This window comes from Lacerta agilis, chromosome 8 (genome assembly GCF_009819535.1).
Source record: "Lacerta agilis isolate rLacAgi1 chromosome 8, rLacAgi1.pri, whole genome shotgun sequence".
In the NCBI taxonomy this organism is placed as follows: domain Eukaryota; kingdom Metazoa; phylum Chordata; class Lepidosauria; order Squamata; family Lacertidae; genus Lacerta; species Lacerta agilis.
The window spans coordinates 7,811,905-7,830,314 of NC_046319.1; the positions used below are offsets into that span (position 1 = coordinate 7,811,905).

Genomic DNA, 18,410 nt, shown 5'->3' on the forward strand with positions numbered 1-18,410 from the left:
GAGGCGGATCCCTTCAACCCCCCGCCATGGCGGGGAGGAGCCGAGCCAAGGAGAAAGAGGGAGAAGAGGAGGAGAAAGGGAAAGGGAAAAGCGGGGGGCGAAGGGATTTTTTGGGGGGTGGGGGTAGGGTGGGTGATGAGGGTCGAGGGGGGGGCCCAGTCAGTAAGGCGGCGCCTCTCTCCCCTCTCCCCTCTCCTCTCCCTCACACACACAGGTGACAGCGCGACGCCATGTTGGAGGCGGAGGGCTGCTGAGGCGGAGGGACCAGCATGCACCGCGCGCGCCGAACCGTGATAGAGAGAGCGAGGGGAGCGGAGGCCGCGGCGCGCGGGCAAGGAGTGCGAGCGGGCGGGAGTGACTGACAGGTGCGCGCGCTCCAAAAGGGAGGGGGGAGAGCGGCGGCGGCGGCGGCGACGTCGACGACCGGGCCGCTCACTGGCCACCAGGGAATAAGGATCCCGCCCCCTTTCGAGCTGGTTGGCTCCGCCCACCTCTCCCCTCAGGCGCCTCTCCTGCCTGGTCTCCCTCCGGCGGCTTCGGTTCTTTTCTTTTTTAATTTCCCTCAGAAAATTAATAAAAAAATTGGGCTTGGCCCAAGGGGGAGAGTTCTTTGTCTCTCTCTTCCTCTCCACTGAACCGTTGTTCTCGCTGTTTGTAATAGCGACCTATTCCGTGTGTACATGGCGCGTGGCAGAGCTACATAAGCAAAGAGCAGAGGGTCCCTGCCCTCAAGGAGCTTCCAAATATGTATCTGTCACCTCACAGGGTACAAGTTCCGGTCACCCCTGTTTGAGTAAATGGGCATACTTTTAAATTTTCATTTAGTATTTGTATTGTTCGGTAAATTTGTATACTGCCCTTCACCCGTAGATCTCAGGGCGGTTCAAAACACAAGATAAAAACACTAGATACATAATAAAAACAAAAGCAAGACAAAAAAACACAAACCAATAAATCCTGTTCCCATTTTACATGCCAGCTTTAAAAAATCGTGTCCGCCTGGGTGGCTCAGTTGGTTAGAGCTTGGTGCTGATAATGCCAAAGTTGCAGGTTTGAGCCCCATATGTTATATATGCTGTAAGCGGCCTAGAAACCCAGCCAGATGGGTGGGGTATAAATAATAAAATTATTATCACTATTAGTATTATAATAAACTTTTATTATTTATCTCATGTCTGGTTTTGGATAGGCTTTGTCAGCCCATGAGAGTCATAGTCCAAAACACCTGAAGGGCACCAGGTTGGAAAAGGCAGGATTTTGCTCTAAGTTGATGTCGTCGTTTGTTCCTGGTTTAGAATGGTTTCTGATCATTTATATTCCCATTTGTGCTTATTTCCCTATCATGGTCTATACTCGATTCCTTTCTTATTTCTAGCTCAGCATCACTAAACTTTCTAGATGTTTCAAACAGTGCCAAATGACTAAGCCTGCCTTACACAGGATGACTGGTTTTCATACAGGCTTATTCCCAGATAAGTCTGGTTAGGTTTGAAGCCTTCCATCTTCCAGATGAAGGAGGGTAGTCCTAAATTAGCCAGATTCCTCCTTGCACTTCAAAGCCATCCTTTCCTCTTGTGCCTTTGGTTTCTAGGTCTTCCTCTCACACTGCAATATCTTCTTGCTGCGCTGGCAATTTCCAGGACCCTTCATCTCATGCTATTGCAATTGAGGAGGCTGCTGTTAGTACGTATGTAAGAATGTCGGGACGCTTTCCAATACACAGCAGTACCGATCCAGCGATAGAATCAGGTACCTTAGATGGTTTTCTCATCCTGCTTCGCTTAAATTGCTTTACAAATCTCCAAAGTGCCATCTGATAACAGACTTATAAGACTCTCTCCCAGAGGCAGAGGCAATGCAATCCTTCCAAGGCAATCATCTGAAGCCAGAAATATACAGGGGAAAAATAGCCGGCGTCATATTACAACGTATTTTTATACACAATACATATTATGAGAGAAACCTGAGTGAAGTTATTTGAGATAAATGCAAGACAAGCAGGACCTGAGTAATGAAAAGTGGGGAGCAAGAGGGAAATGTAATAGTTATTGGCATTTTATTAATGAGAATGTGCAAATTAGTGCTCAAGTCGGAAAGGTGAGATGCATTTTGGCAGAGCCCAACCTATGAAAATGTGTACGTTAATCACTCAGCATCCCTTCCTTTGTCCCTGATGCCCAGTGGGTTAAACCAGCCTTTGCCAATCTGGTGCCCTCCAGATGTTTTGGGCTCACAACTCCCATCAGCCCCAGCAAGCAAAGTTGCAGCTAAACCAATAAATAATGGCAAGTTCTTGGGGGTTCACAAGGCAGTTCACTCCATTTTCCCAATGTTTCCTTAACTATTTATTTATTCATAAAAATATTTATATGCCAGTATTTCATTAAAAATATTGAAGTGGTTTACAACAAACATACATAAAACCATAGTTAAAATAGTATAGAAAAACTTAAAAACAGATATTGGTTAACCATTGTACCGTAGAAATATGTGTCTTAATTGCCTGCATAGGTCTGGCAGAACAGATAAAGAATCACAAAAGGGATTTGCATAAAAACCTGCTGAACTGAGCAAGATTTCACCCCCATTCATCAGCCGATAAGTGGGGGTTTAAATCCTACTGCTATGGCTGCATGCTGCTGTTCCCTGTTAGGAACAGGAGTGCACAACCAATGCCTGATATAACCTGCCCCTCTCCTTCTCATCAGATGACACCACGAGTAATGTCAGTTGATGGGCAGTTTGGTGTGGTTTGGGGAAAATGACCTTGTGGGCCAACCTGGACCCTCTGTCCAGCTAAGATTGGCAGGCAGATCCCACCCCTGTTCTATTTTAATCTCACAAAAGGCTGTGGGCTACCCAAAATGCCTCAAAGCACATTTCTCCATCTATTATTGCAGATGCGGCTTTCAGGGGAAGGGAGGTATTGCATTAAATTGTTAAGTTTTATACAAATCAGCAGCAATAAGATTTATTATACAACCATAGACCTTTTTATATAAATCCTATCAACCCCTTTCTCTTTCTCAGTAAGTGATGTAGTCTGCAAGGCACAAACAAAAAAATAAAGACCAGAAAAGGTTACCTTGCAGTAGTGCTGACTATTAGTTTACTAAGGTTAAAATGCCAAACCGGGGCCAGCATAGTCAGTAGGGTTGACAGACCTCTAGGTGACATGAAGAATCCAGTTTTTCCTTGATCCCTCCAGGTGGCAGGAAGAGGGCTTTCATTGCCAGGTGGGTGAGAGTGTATTAAACAATTTTTTCTTAGATGACTGCATGCAGCTTGCAAGTTTCAGTCTGGCAGGAGTCAACTGCAAATTATTACATATGCTCTCAGTGCGGGTGGGTGTCTGCACTTCTCTGCCCCCCCCCATTAACCTGTCTCCTGGGCTCAGTAATGGGAGGGAGCACAGAAGAAGAATAACCAGGGATGGACCCAGTTATATCACCAGGAGACACCTATAGGTCTCTGGTTTGGGACCTAAAATCTCTGACCTGGTAACCTTAGTTAGCAACAACCTATGTCATGACTCATATATAGCGTATAGCATGGTTCTCAGCCAAGATGCTCCACACTGATTCATTCCCATGCACTTCCTGTGTGTTGACAGGAGTGTCAAGCCTCAGAAGAGCAATTTCCTCTGTTATTATTTAGCCGAGTTCCTAACTGGTGTCATTTGTATGGCATGAAGAGTTGCAGTATGGGTTTTGACTTCTGGTAACAGGTTTTCGGTGACTGCTGCTTATGTGCTAGTAGTCTATTACTCCAAGTTGATCGGCAATTTCACATCCTTTATAGGACTCTATACACTGTTGCAGCATGCAAGCCCAATATCTGAATGGCCAGGGACTCCAGGGGCCCCAGCACTGGCCCAGGGTTCAGTTACCTTGGAATGAAGGTCAATGGAAACTCTGGTGTCTTTGGCACCAGCACGGAGCAGACATGTCTTTTTGTCTCCAGCTTCCAGCACCAGCTTCTAAGCATCATCACACAAAACTCTGATACACAGCCCTTCCTTGGCCAGTTGTGGATGCCATATCCAGCCAGCTGAGGTGGGCCCACCAATGTCTCTATGGCAACAGAGCAGTCTTTAAAGATGTGAATGGCAGGTACTTAGCTGAGCAGCTAAGGCAAAGGAACAAAAGAACCAGCCTGGCTGGTAAAGCAAGCTTCCTCCTATAGATTCTAGCCTCCCATACAAAAGATTGCAGGTTTGGAAGAGACCCACTGGCATGGATGACTTTCTAAGATTATTTGAGAAATTGATGGTTATTGCTGGCTTCTAGACATGGTAGCAGTGCTATCCGTTCAGGGTCAGAGGCAGCAGTACTTCAGAGTATCAGTTGCTGAAAGTCACAGAAGAGGCAAGTGTCCTTGTGCTTGGGTCCTGCTTGCTGGTTTCCCATAATAGGCATCTGTTCATGCACTGTGAGAACAGGATGCTGGACTACTGCTCTCAATTCTTACTCTTATCAAACATGATTGTTCTACAGTATTTGAATCTTTATTCATGCTTGGATATTTTGAGTTTTCTTGCCCCTGCCCATTCAAAGAGTATAAAGCAACACAAACAGCCTATGAGGTTCAACTTATTTGCCCTGGAAATTCTCAAATTAAAGGCGTTATGTGTGTATCTAATGATGACTAACAAGGGCCTCATTCAAATAATCCTGCTAATGTTCGTTCCTATATACGTAGTTGGATGATAGCGTAACTTTCCGGACTCGTCAAACATGGCAACATCAGCTTGTTACATCATTTTATTTATAACTTAAGGGTTGTATTCAGGCGCTGGCACTTGCCCTGTTTCTCCTGTTGTAAAGATGCAAGATACTCACCTTGCAACCACTGGGTGATTGAGTGTGACTCACAGTGGCAATCACCCAGTGTGCATGTCTAAAGATGTGGTAGGCAGATCCAATCCTTTCCTGCCCAGCAATCCACTCTTGAACCAAAACTGTGCTTAGTGGGCTCCCAGCTGAAGTATGTCAACTGTTTAACTTGTAGGCGATGATCAAATAGAAATTTTCAGAAGTGCTCCATAGCACAAGGACATGCATTTCCTCCCTATTGACTACTGAAACCAATTACACTAACTAGAAAAATAATTTAGCTGCTCTTTTTCTGTGCTCTGACCCAAAGCTTTCCTCCCACTGCTTCCTCAGGCAATCCAACCTTCCTTCTCCATCCCTTTGGCCTCTCGATTGCAGTTTTAAGTGAGATGTTTTGCCAAAGGCAGATCCAATGCTAATGAAGTACATCAGGGAGTTTTTGCATCTATTTTTGGAAGCAGATACCTTTCTAACATTTTCTATTAGCTGTCCCAAGGATGGAGAGGAGGGTGGTAGTGGTGGGGAGGATCATAGCCATTCTGTGCTTGGAGAAAAGCAATGAGTCAGCTAAACTGGGCAGCAGCCAAAACTAAAAAAAAAAGCAGATGACTTGAAATGATTGTCCATGTAGAGCCATCTATGTATTTACACAATTTCTGGCAGTGTTTACCTTGATTTTGCCAATCATCCCAATTGTAGGATGTCTTCACAATTTTACAGATTAAACCACACTGCTAAAAAGTGAAGTGTTTTTGAATGGCGGGAAGACCATCTCTTGCAGAGCATGTCAAAGGATAGTTATCTCTGGATGCTGTCAGACCCCTGTCACATCAGCCCCAGCCAGCAAGGGCTCTGGAAGGGAGGGGGCTTTCAAATCAGCACAGACAAGGAGGGAAATGAAATGTAAGGATCAAAGACGTCTCAAGGAAGCCACTCCCCGAATCTGACTCAGTGGGTTCAGACACGTAATCCTGAACTGTAGCTGTTTCCTGTACATATGTAATAAAGACTGTAAATATCAAGCTGAGCCAGGGTGTTAATGCGAAGGGGAGACACCACCTTTACATTTTATACCTGACCTCAGATCATCCTCAGGTGGGATTTCAAGTGTTGGATTCTTTCACAAACCCTGATCCCAGGTTCTTTTGTATTTCTGTGCTGTGGATCTTTCTCTGTCAGGGACACACGCTGTGTTTGTGTAACTTGTTTAATAAATAAATATATTAACTCTATTAGCTATGCAATTATATATACATAAATATATCGTGTATATTAAATATTATCAACTATACTGCAAACACTTTATAATTAATGAGATGGAAATTTAATTCCATGTGTGGCCTGTGGGTTCCGTGTCAAATTATTCTTGCTGCCCGCTTGGTGTGAGTTGTTGGACTGCCCTGTTCTAATAGATTGCTTCTTGAAGGCACACCTGCAACTAAACACTAAACACACCAGCTCCCTCTATTGACAAATTGTGGCCTGCCACACTTTGGCAATTAAATATTGTTCTGCAGTGGGGAGCTGGACTGCTGGAACATGGTGAAAGCATGAAGGCAGAGTTGATCTGAAGTAAGAGAAAAAGCAATGGACAGTATTCAGTGGTAGCCACACCCTGAGTAGGCCCACAACAATGGGTCTGAGTATGACTAACATTGTGTACCACTCAAGGCCCTCATTTTAATAGCTCGCAGGTACAGCCCCTCCCTCTGCGCAATTCAGTCCCCTGGTGTACAGAAGTGCAGAGATTTCCCTTCAGCTGTGAAGTCTTGTCTCCTTCACTTCTTGATCTGCTACAAAGACACTGCTGGCCTTGTAAAATAAGCAGGATCGCACGGAATCAGAGTCTTTCCCCTTTGAGATTTTTTTTCTACAATTAAACAGGTGGCACTGTGGTGGACACGGGTGGCGCTGTGGTCTAAACCACTGAGCCTCTTGGGCTTACCGATCAGGAGGTTGGCGGTTTGAATCCCTGCGACGGGGTGAGCTCCCCTTGCTCAGTCCCTGCTCCTGCCAACCTAGCAGTTCAAAAGCGCCGCAAAAAAGTGCAAGGAGATAAAATAGGTACCTCTCCGGCGGGAAGGTAACGGCGTTTCCGTGTGCTGCTCTGGTTTTGCCAGAAGCGGCTTAGTCATGCTGGCCACATGACCTGGAAAAACTGTCTGCAGACAAACGCTGGCTCCCTCGGCCAGTAAGGCAAGATGAGCACCGCAACCCCCCCGAGTTGTTTGCGACTGGACTGCTATCCTATTGAACAAATAGATAACAAAGGAAGATTCTGCAACAACTATGTCCAGCCGTTATCTCACTGTCTACAGCTACCCGCAATATTCTACATCGTGTTTAGGTATTAAGACAAAAGAAAAACCCAGAATTAAATGCAATGCATACAATATATGTATAAATAGCAAAGGACGCAATGTGTGGTTGTGATGTTAAAACCCCCAGGGTCAGGTCTCAAACTGCAATTTTGGAGAAATGTAGGCACGCAGCACACAAAGGCCAAATCTCCCTCACTCCTTTATTGAATCACCCATGCAGACTTTTTTCAGTTTACTGAAATGAGTGTGAGAGAATTCTGACCATGCCCACTTGAAAAAGGCCTGCAGAGTGTCAAAATGAAAGGACGGCAGTTGGGAAGGGTGCCACCCGTAAGGAGACTGCTGGTTCCCAGCGTAGGTCTACTGAGAATGAAAACCTAAGGAAAACAACTCCTGGTAAAGCTCCCTCGGCTAATCAACTGTCAAAAAGAAATTCCACATCATCCACCCTCCTCAATCCAGCCCCCGCAAAAGAATATTCAGATAGTTAGCTGTTCCAAGTCAAGATAAAGCAGAATTAAACTCTATAGAACGCAAGTATGACCAGTAGAACTATTTTGTAGGATTCTTTTTTCTCCAAACTTTACTGTGGTGTCTCCAGACAATTTAGAAAACCAATTTGTGAGGATAAACGCCATTGGAAAGCGAAAATGTTGAACGCAAATAGCCTCGCAGCTGAGGCACCTTCTTGATGATGGGCAAGAGCTGGGAGTCCACGTGCTTCTGGTCCGCCTTGCGTCGCTCCGTTATCTCATATTTCTGAAAAAGCAGGACAGCACGTCAATCATTTGTTCACCCTTTAGTGCCCTTTGCTTTAACAGGGAGCCTCCCCAGGGTCTACAACACCTCCCGCTTCCTCTTGGCTGCTGCTGTGGACTAGGATCCAAAGAACTATTTTGATATACCCAGTGACATTTAATTTTTTTTTTTAATTGCAAAACCTCCTCTCTACACGCTTGCCAATGCCATTTCACAAAATGTTTCTGAAACTCCTCTGTTTGTCAAAAGCTCCCTTGGGGGTGGGGAGCAGCAGCAGAGGCTGCTATTTCCCCATCTATGGTGGGAAATTCACTTCCTGTGCCGGCACACCTGTGTGTATGTCGTGGTTTAGGAAAAAGAACTGGGCACAGGACAACAGGCAGCAGTGGTGTTTGTGTGCTGGGCTGCCCTCCCTCCCAACCAAGCTATCTGATTAAAGGCTTAAAAAAAAAAGTAGCAGACGAGCATGAGTTCTGCAAGCCAATGAATCCTCATAGAACATGGGTAGGCAAACTAAGACCCGGGGGCCGGATGCGGCCCAATCGCCTTCTCAAACCGGCCCACGGACGGTCTGGGAATCAGCGTGTTTTTACATGAGTAGAATGTGTCCTTTTATTTAAAATGCATCTCTGGGTTATTTGAGGGGCATAGGAATTTGTTCATCCCCCCCCCCAAAAAAATATAGTCCAGCCCCCTACAAGGTCTGAGAGACAGTGGACCGGCCCCCTGCTGAAAAAGGTTTGCTGACCCCTGCCATAAAAGGTATTTTGTTTACTGCAAGCTTAGGATAAAATCTGCACCTAAAATCTGGTCCTATTTATTCTGTGGAAGGCTTTTTCTGAAGGAGGTAGGCAGCCCAACTGTGCTAATCCCAGGCCCCCATATTTTGCAGGACTACATTTCCCATCATTGCTGGCTAGGGCAGTGGGAGTTGGAATCCAAAACATGCAAAGGGCCCAAAGTTGGAGAAAACTGTATATATCACACTAACCCCATCACAACAGTCAAATGCACAACGCTTGACTCACTTCTCCTGTTCAGCAGTCCCCCAAGAGTCACTACTAAGATTTGGTGGCCTGCAAATCTTCATCTGTTTTTTCTCCAAGATTTGCTAACTCAGAGAGCATTTCATTGTGGGTGCTCAAGACACAGACACATGCTTTGGCCCATCTCATTCACCCAGAAAACACGCCCACCTCTTTCTCAGTGTCAAAGATTTCCCCCTCCTGGTGTTTGGGTTTACGCAGCCTCTTCTTCTTGAAGTAAAGATCGCTGAGGTGCTTTGGAAGTTTCACACTGGAGATGTCAACCTTGGTTGATGTGGCAATGACGAACTTCTGGTGAGCCCTGCGCAGGGGGACCCGGTTGATGGTCAGGGGGCCTGCAGGCAAGACAGAGGACACATGAATGACATATAGTGGCCTTGAGGCACCAAGAAAAGGCCCGGCTGGTATGAGTTTTCCTGCCATTTAAGTGGGACACAGTGTTGCTGCTCTGCTGACTGCCCCACCCCCAAGGAAAACAAAACAAGCAAATTCAGCCATTCTATACCCTCAAGAAAAATGTAGCCAGCACAGGAAACTGGTAAAACAGACTGGGAATGGCAGGAAAACACACTTTTTTTTAAAAAAAGGACTATTTATTGCCAAGTACCTGCTACTCCACCTTGGTTCAAGAACTTCCAGAGTGGCTTTCAGGGTTAAAAAGGAAACAGAAATAGAACTCAGAAGAGGCACAAGATATTGTTGGGGTGATGTTTCTTTGGGTCTTGAAAGAAATTCTGGAAGTGCCATTTGTCAAGTTTGGGTGCACCATTTACTGCTTTTTGCACGGTACTTTCTAAAGCAGTGCACACTGAGGGGTAAAATCCATTAGGATTCACTACACAATAGTGGGATTCCATGATTTGTTTACTGTTAGAAATGTACAGTGGTACCTCGGGTTAAGAACTTAATTCGTTCTGGAGGTCCGTTCTTAACCTGAAACTGTTCTTAACCTGAGGTACCACTTTAGCTAATGGGGCCTACTGCTGGAGCTGCACCGCCACAGCACAATTTCTGTTCTCATCCTGAAGCAAAGTTCTTAACCTGAGGTACTATTTCTGGGTTAGCGGAGTCTGTAACCTGTAGCGTCTGTAACCCGAGGTACCACTGTATTTGAGGGATAGCTAATTTGCTACAAATCTATTTGGGTATCCATTCCACTGAATTCAACAGAATTTGTTCCCATGTGTGTATATCTATCAATCAGTTTGAACCTTGCCCCTGGCATGAAGTCACCAGATGGAACTCTTTCTCAGACTCAGCCCCTGCATTCACAACATGTGGGATAATAGTGATTCTCCTTTAGGGGCTGTTGCATGTTGCTTGACCAGCCACAGCCAGCTTGGTCCATGGCCAGCGAAACACAGTTCATCAACATTTGCAGGGTGACAGGTCCCCCTCGGCTGGTGTAAGGGTTACAACTAATTAGCACAAAGTTCTTTGAATACGTCAGAACTTTATGTGTTAAATGCTATTGTGGTAATATTTGAGGTGTACTTACTATATTCACTACTTCCACCCCTTTAATGGCTGTACAGTGGTACCTCTAGTTATAAACGGAATCCGTTCCGGAGGCCTGGCTGTATCCCGAAATCTTTGTAACAGGAGGCACCCTTCTGTGCACAGAGCGCTTCTGCACATGTGGCGAAACCCGGAAGTATACACTTCCAGGTTTGCCGCATTCGCAACCTGAAAGTTACGTTACCCGAAGGTAATGTAACCCGAGGGTCCACTGTATTTGTTTTAATAAAGGAAATAAAATTTATTTAAGAGCCCCAACATACGAAATGCATCAAACAGGTGAGCAGAGATTATAGGAAAGCAAATGTTATAGGACCAAGCTGTTGATGTAAGATTAGCTTACCTGTTACAAGCAACAGACCACTGCCGAGCTGCTTCAGAAAGACCACACGCTAGAAACAAGACAAAGGAGGTTTGTAAGCAGGGTGAAGGAACACCAAATCACCTGCAAATAACGGTTTAACCTTATGTCTGAAAACTGCCTGTCAGGGATTTGCCTTCTCCTCGTGAGGAGAGCCCGGGCGGGAGCTCTCTTCGCAAGGAGAGAGAGAAGTCCCACACGGGGGGAGGATCGGGGCAGGGAACTCCCTAGAGAGAAGGTCTTGTTTAGGTACAGGGAACCCCAGCCACTACTGTCATCTGACTCATCTCAAAGCCCATTGCCAGAGCTTTCTCCCACGGAAGATGAGGAGGAGGGGCAGACAGTTATGGATGCAAGGGAAAGACCCAGCACCGCCAGCCAGATGCGATCGGAGGGAGAGTTGCAGCTTCCGGCACAGGCACAGCGTCAGGGGGTTAGGAGATCCAGAAGACATCGTTTCAGGGTGCCGAGGCTTTGGTGCTGGGCGGGAAACCGGAGAGGAGCACTTCCGGATTCTGCAAGTGACTGAGCAGTCATGCTTTTAGCTAGCTCTGCACTGTAAATAAGTATGCACAATAAAGTAGTCTTTAGAGTAAGAAGATTCTGTCGTTACTTGTGAGCAACCCCCTGGGGTATCCTGACACTGCCCATAGCTGAACTTTGGCTCGCTCATTGCCAACAACCACAATCGGAAGCCATGGTTTATGAACTGCAGGTTGTTTTAGAGAAGCAGATAATGGCTCAGCATAGGTCAGAGCATTGTGGGTCAGTCATTCACAGAGTTCCCCTTACCTTGCCTCGGTGGCGACCAGTGAGAAGGATCACAACAGTTCCTGGGGTTATTGAAGCCCGCAGCTTCCTCTTGTGTAGGGCAAAATTCTTTTTGCCATGACTCAGGAGTTTGCGGGGAACATCTTCTGTTGGGTAGTACCTTGGCTGGAAGGAGAGGAATTATTAGCTTTTGCAGTCTAGTTTTGACTTCAGAACCCCCTTTCTTCCAAGCACTCATTCTTGCCACTTTTAATGCTTGACGTGGAAAAATCCCAGCCATGTGTTTGCCCAACAGTCAAAAGGTCTAGCAGCCTCTCCAGCATACAGTGCTGGCACGTATGCAACCAATTCTGAAATCTATAGATCTGAATGTGTTCTAGTACAGCAAAGCATCACAGCACCGATGCAATTTAAGAAAGCTGCTTATGAAGTTTTCCATTCATCAGTCTTTAAACATACCAAAGCAAAGACAGACAACATCCCTACAGAGGACAAAATCAGACAGATGGACACCTGCACAGCTAAGGGCCTTTTTCTACTTCCACCTGTCTGTTGGATTGCAAACACTCACTGATGATGAAGTTTGGGGTTAATGGCAGTTAAGTCTGACAATACCCAGAGGGACAAATCTTCCTGCCCCCCCCCCCAGTGGTTTAAACTAGAGAATAATCAGGCAGTTGTTTTGATTCAAGTGTCACCTGCTACAGGTAGCAACATTTATGTAGACCACCTGTGATCATCGGTACACATTTTACACAATCAGACTGCAACAGCAGCAGGCCACTGTATCATTTCTAATTAGTCAAGTTCAGATGTGTTCGTAGTATCATGCTATTCTCCTTCCTGCACACAGCGGGGGGAGGGTGCAGGTTTCAGGCGCATGGGATCTTCTTCCCCTTTCAGGCATAAAAGACACGTAAGTAGAATTAAAGAACAGAGCATATGCTACTATTCTACTGAAGTTTTCACAAGTACTGTGTTCACTAGTTGACATGAAAGTTTCAGTTGGATTTCAATTACACTTGATCCAATATTACTAAGTTGGCTATCAGCTGGCGAGTCTGCACAGATCAGGCAAATTTGGCACATACAATTTTGTCATATCCTGTAATTCATGGATAAGCAAACTAAGGCCTGGGGGTCAGATCTGGCCCAATAGCCTTCTAAATCCGGCCCGCGGACAGTCCGGGAATGAGCATGTTTTTACATGAGTAGAATGTGTCCTTTTATTTAAAATGCATCTCTGGGTTATTTGTGGGGCATAGGAATTAGTTCATCCCCCCCCCCCAAAAAAAAATAGTCCGGCCCCCCACAAGGTCTGAGGGACAGTGGACCAGGCCCCCGCTGAAAACGTTTGCTAACCCCTGCTGTAATTGCTTTCTTTTGAGAAGAGGCTATAATATGGCACTAAATACTGCTTTGAGGTTCAAGCACACCTCTTTAATTTAATTTTTATTGTTAACTATTTTATTGCTTTTCAACAGGTACAAAACGAAGTGAGCAACAAAACAGGAAACATGGAAGGAACGAAGAACCAAAGTATCTTAGGCATGTATGGTATTTATGTATCTTATTTCATTAAAATTTACACACCGTTTAAAAAAATACTTCAAATCAGTTTGCAAATAAAATTATAAGAAAAAATTTAACGATAATTTAAGACCTTCAAAAAGTGAAAGACTAAAAACAGATTAAAACCCGTGTCAACTTTATAAACAAACATGTCTCTTTAGCAGGTGCTGAAGAGTATCACTGAAGGTGCCTGACTGATTTAAATATAATAGTCCAGTAGTACAGGATAGAAATCATGGTTGCCTCTATATAATTGTGAACTACATTCTATCGTTGTGGAAACTAACAGACAAGACAACATACAAAGGAATCCAATGGCCCTCATGACTGCAAAGGGATTGACCCTATAACACCAGATGGACAAACTCTTGCCAACTGTTAAGCAATTAATAGAGTGAGAACCTTGCTGAAGCACTTGTATCTGTATGTGCAGCCTATCACAAGAGAGCAAGTTCTGGATAGTGAGCATCTATTGAACTTTATATGCCTAAGCTGACTTTCTTTGTGATCAGATGTATATTGCTGTGTATCTAGATCTGTCTGCCTGGAGCAGTACTGCAGCTGGAAAATGGTTGTGTATGTGTGGATACACATTGCTGCATCCCTCCTCCCTTTGATTCAGCCTTTGTTCTTTGTTTTATAAAACAAATAATATTAATAATCATTTAAAAACAGGGTGCCTCTTAGCACATTCTGAGCCAAAGAATTTGCTTTCAGTACCGTTAACAGGGTGGAACGGAGCTCAGAATGATTCTATGCAAAATCCACTCCTGGTTCACTTACTTCACTTCAGTAGCCCCAAAGTGGTTTTGTTGTCCAGCAGGATACTTGGGAACCTAAAGCCCTTGCCACCCTTAAGCAAATTCTCCAGAGATCTACCAGTAGATCCTGATCTACCTGTGGCCCAGTACTGCCATTCAGACTGTTGAAGCAGCCAAATTTCTTTGAGAAGAAGACATTAAGCTATTTGAAGAGAACTATAGCACTGAGAACACACTGTCTAAAGCAATTTTTTGTTTGTTTTACTAGTCAGCCTACCCACAGATTAAGTCATCTGTTATGCCTAAAAAGAGTGACAGAACCAACTTTTGTATCTGTAGCCTGGCTGCTCACCTGCACTCAGCCCCCACTAGGCAGAATGTACTCCCCCAAAGTGAGTGGCTGTTTTCAATCCTGATTAATTTTTGCTGTGCTCAGTTACTAATAAGAGATTTGCAGCATTTAATAGATGATGTGCAAGCGCCTGTAGCTTGACACCTCCCCCTGCAAAAAAAAAACCCCTGCTGCAACCTACTTTTTATTCTCCATTTACTACGTATGAGTGGTAACAGGAAGAGGGAAAGTGGTCAGCCAGCAAGTGTATAGCAAAGGTGTAATTTGAAACCAGACCTGGCACATTCAAACTTGAAAACCTTAACCGCTACAGTGCACCAGCTTGCAGACAAGTTCTTACCATTTTGCGAAGTTTGACCACCCTGTTGCCTCCATTCTTATCACCTCCAACAGGCTTTGTGATAGTAGCTGGCTCTTTCTCTCTCTTCTTCTTTTCTATCTGAAGACAAAACAAAACACAAACTACTTTAAAAACATATTTGCAAACTTGCTTTCAATACAATGCAGAAGGGAAGCTCTGCTGCCTCAGAATCTGGCTGAGATTCAGCCAGATGCCTCTGATAAGCCCACAAAAGTTGAGCCCAGGCACCTGATATTCAGAGGTAAACTGCCTTTAAATGTGGAGGTTCCATGTCACCAACATGGCCAACAGCTGTTGAGATATGAATTTATTATTATCCACCTGACGTCATTCAACAGCCATAGGAGGTGCAACTACAAGCTCTCTTCCTCCCTTCACAGGTGGAAGAACATTCAGCCTCATCAGTTGGCCAGGAATTGCAGAATTAAAAGGAAAGCAAACTCTGGCATCTGCCATCAGACCCAGAGCCACTGGGAGGATGTACACCCTGCCTCCCATGAAGTACATCACAGTAAGGGCCCCAACAATTGGGTCAAAAAAGAGAATGCTGCAGAGGGCCTGCTCCCCTCTCCACGCTAGGAATAACACTTATAAGAACCAGTGTCTGAGCTGGGTTTATTAATCATCCCTTCCCCTTTTCCACTGAACAGCAAGGCCCTTTTAAAAAGCCTTCATCAAGCTGCACGCCAGCAAATGTTCTGTATGTTAAATAGCAGCTTGTAATTTATGCAGCTGTATGAGCTCTGAAAGATTGCTAGTTCCCCCTACCTTAGTTTCTGGAGCTTTGTACTTGCGCTTGTACATGGCCTTCCGAGCATACATGGCAGACCGGGAATACCTCCCGATTCCCCGGGCCAGCACTGGGTTGCGGCTGGTATGAACCTTCCGAACCCTCTTTGCTTTCTTCTCGCCCGCCATCTGGAAAGCAGAGAAATCAACATTAGCAATTTGCAGAACGTAAGCAAGAAAAAGGAAAGGAGCATTGCACAATGGAAATAGACATTTAAGCCTTTTTTTATTTTAAAGAAGTTTCTAGCCCTCAACACTGCACAATAGTTGCAATCAATACAGCATTGCTTCATTTGGATAAAGAATAATTCTGAAATCTCAAACATGAGCTAGCAGCATAAACTAAAACAAAGACCACATTCTTTAATGGTAACAAGCCTCTTTCATTAGTGTTATCCTAACTTTCAGATATATTCTCTCTCTCTCTCTCACACACACACACGTATGTGATGGCAATTATCCATTATGAAGCAGACTGTAGTCCACAAAAAAATTATGTTGCAATATTGATTGCATACACAACCATACATTTAAAGCACACAAATTCCCCCAAAGAACCCTGGGAAATGTAGTTGGTTAAGGGTGCTGGGAATTTTGCTGTGTGGGGTAAACTTTAGTTCCCAGATTTTTGGGGGGGAAGCCATGTGCATTGAATATATGGTGGCCATGGAACCACTGATGTCTATGCTACACTAGATATGTTGCACAGTCTCCCTTTGGTCTTTTAACTCTGTACTTCATGAAGCTTACCCCCTGAGCTGATGTCTATGCCAGATACAGTCAGATCCAATGCATACTTATTTATAACAACGCCAAAGTAATTGATGAAAGCTTTCCCAAGCAAGCTTATGTAGGATTACAGCTCTAGTCTCCTAGAACAGTGTTTTTCAACCACTGTTCCGCGGCACACTAGTGTGCCGCGAGATGTTGCCTGGTGTGCCATGGGAAAAATTGAAAAATTCAAGATAATTACTTTATATATAGTCAATATAGGCACAGAGTTAAATTTTTTAACATTTTCTAATGGTGGTGTGCCTCGTGATTTTTTTCATGAAACAAGTGTGCCTTTGCCCAAAAAAGGTTGAAAAACACTGTCCTAGAAGAGGAGAGGGAAGACTTCAGGCTTGTTTAAAGAATATAAACAGAGCGTGCTGGAACCGTCCTGTTCTCAAAGTGGCCAACCACATTCCTGTGGGAAGCCAGCAAGCAGGAGCAAAACACAAGAGCCCTCTCCTCTCATGCGTTAGGAGCATTGCTGCCTCCAATTGTGGAGGCAGAGCATAGCCATCGCGGCTAGTAGCCATTGATAAGACTTATCCTCAATCAATTATAAGAACAGAAGAATAAAATGCTGGACGGGAAAACCCGCAAGCCGGACCCAAGCATAAGAGCAACGCTCTCCCCACCGTGGTCCAAAAGGTTAAAAAAAATTATATTTAGACAAAATGTCTACTTCACAACTGGCATCCTATAGGCACTTTCCTGCTTTTCATAAACAAGGCATCAGAGGTCACCTGACCATTAAAAAGAAGCTGTAAGGAGGTGACTAAAAGTCGCAAAGAACTCCTGGTCAAGTGGTCTACAGAGACATTCCCAGGTCGGACTTGAACCCACGACCCTTTTCTCATACTCAAAGACCCAACCCAATGCACCAAAAAAGGACCATCCACGAAACATGCCACACATCGAGACTGGTGAAATCGTGGCCTAGAAGAGACAGTACTGTATTAGGATGGGCCGAGCGCGGCCCAGGAGAAACACCTGAGACACGCATTAAGTGTTTCCCACGTAGCCATCCCCAGAGGGCGAGAACCATTTGCAAGAGGACTCAAGAACGTGCGGGTAAGAAGCCGGCAGCTCCTCCCGTTGAAAAACCTTTCAAGCGACCTGCTGGGTCGAAGATGTTTTTAGCCCCCGCCGTCGCCAGACACCCAAGAACAGTGACAACACGTGTTCCTCCTCTGAGCCGCGCGCCTCTTCGGTGCAATACGGCAGCCCCCTGCAAACAACCGGCCTGCCTAGCGAGTTAATCCGCGGCGGCCTAAAACTCCGGGGGCGCCTGCCGGGGAATCCCGCCCCGCTGTCCAAAAGAACAGCCCCGCAGTGCCCGCCGCATGTCTACCGAGGAGCCTGCTCCTATCCGCACCTCGCTCGGTGCCTCTTTAAGGCGGATGGCAGCGGATTATAACGGCGGGCCTGAGGAGCGAAACGCCACCACGACGCCATACTTACCTTCGGAGAAGGGAAAAGGAGGCAATATCCGGGACCTCGGCACCAAAGAGAAAGCGGGTGTGACGTCACCGCGCGCGACCCAGGGCACTCTGGGGGATGTAGTTTACTGTGTTGTAACCTTCCAACAGTTTGACTTCACCCCGAAAGGCGCACTCTATTCTCACCCGAGACAGCCGGACGCCAACTAACTTTTTGGTCGTAGCTGCTATTCCGAAAGGAGCATAGTCGGCTGTGTGATAGGCATGATATCAATTCCTTGCCTAATGATCATTAGCAAAGAATTTGCCTTTCCCCCAGTTGCTGTACACTGGATCGACATCTTCATTATTACAATTAATATTTATTACTTGCTTTCTAAACCACTGTCTCCAGACGATTTGTCTCCAGATAAATTTACATATAAAACCAGTTAAAAACACACATACAGCTAATGCATTTAAAACCAGACTAAAATCCAAACAAATGGACACTCGTGGTAAAGACCCATTTATTCAACTGACAAAGCCTGTTGGAACAACAACAAAAAGGAGTTTCTGGAAAGTGTAGATAATGGGTGCCTTTCGAACTCAACAGGGATGCTGTTCCAAAGAACAGGGGCAACCACATTAAAAGCCTTGCTCTGAGTTACCACAGAACGTGTTTCTAAGATCTTTGGAACTTGCAGCAGAAAATCTTCCACAGGTCACAGGGATCTATGGGCAGTTCATGAAAACCTTATACTGTACTATAACA

The 18,410-nt window shown here is 45.1% G+C and overlaps 1 protein-coding gene across 1 annotated transcript; it reads right to left on the reverse strand.

The window, feature by feature from the left end:
- Window positions 1-7,709: 7,709 nt before the first annotated feature.
- On the reverse strand, window positions 7,710-17,746 carry RPL6 (ribosomal protein L6). Its single transcript, XM_033159289.1, has 7 exons — window positions 17,679-17,746; window positions 15,426-15,575; window positions 14,637-14,735; window positions 11,633-11,776; window positions 10,823-10,871; window positions 9,112-9,296; window positions 7,710-7,915 (listed from the first exon to the last, which is right to left on the reverse strand). Exons 2-7 carry the CDS (start codon window positions 15,573-15,575, stop codon window positions 7,763-7,765), a joined length of 780 nt encoding a protein of 259 aa, XP_033015180.1. The 5' UTR covers window positions 17,679-17,746; the 3' UTR covers window positions 7,710-7,762.
- Window positions 17,747-18,410: the final 664 nt, after the last annotated feature.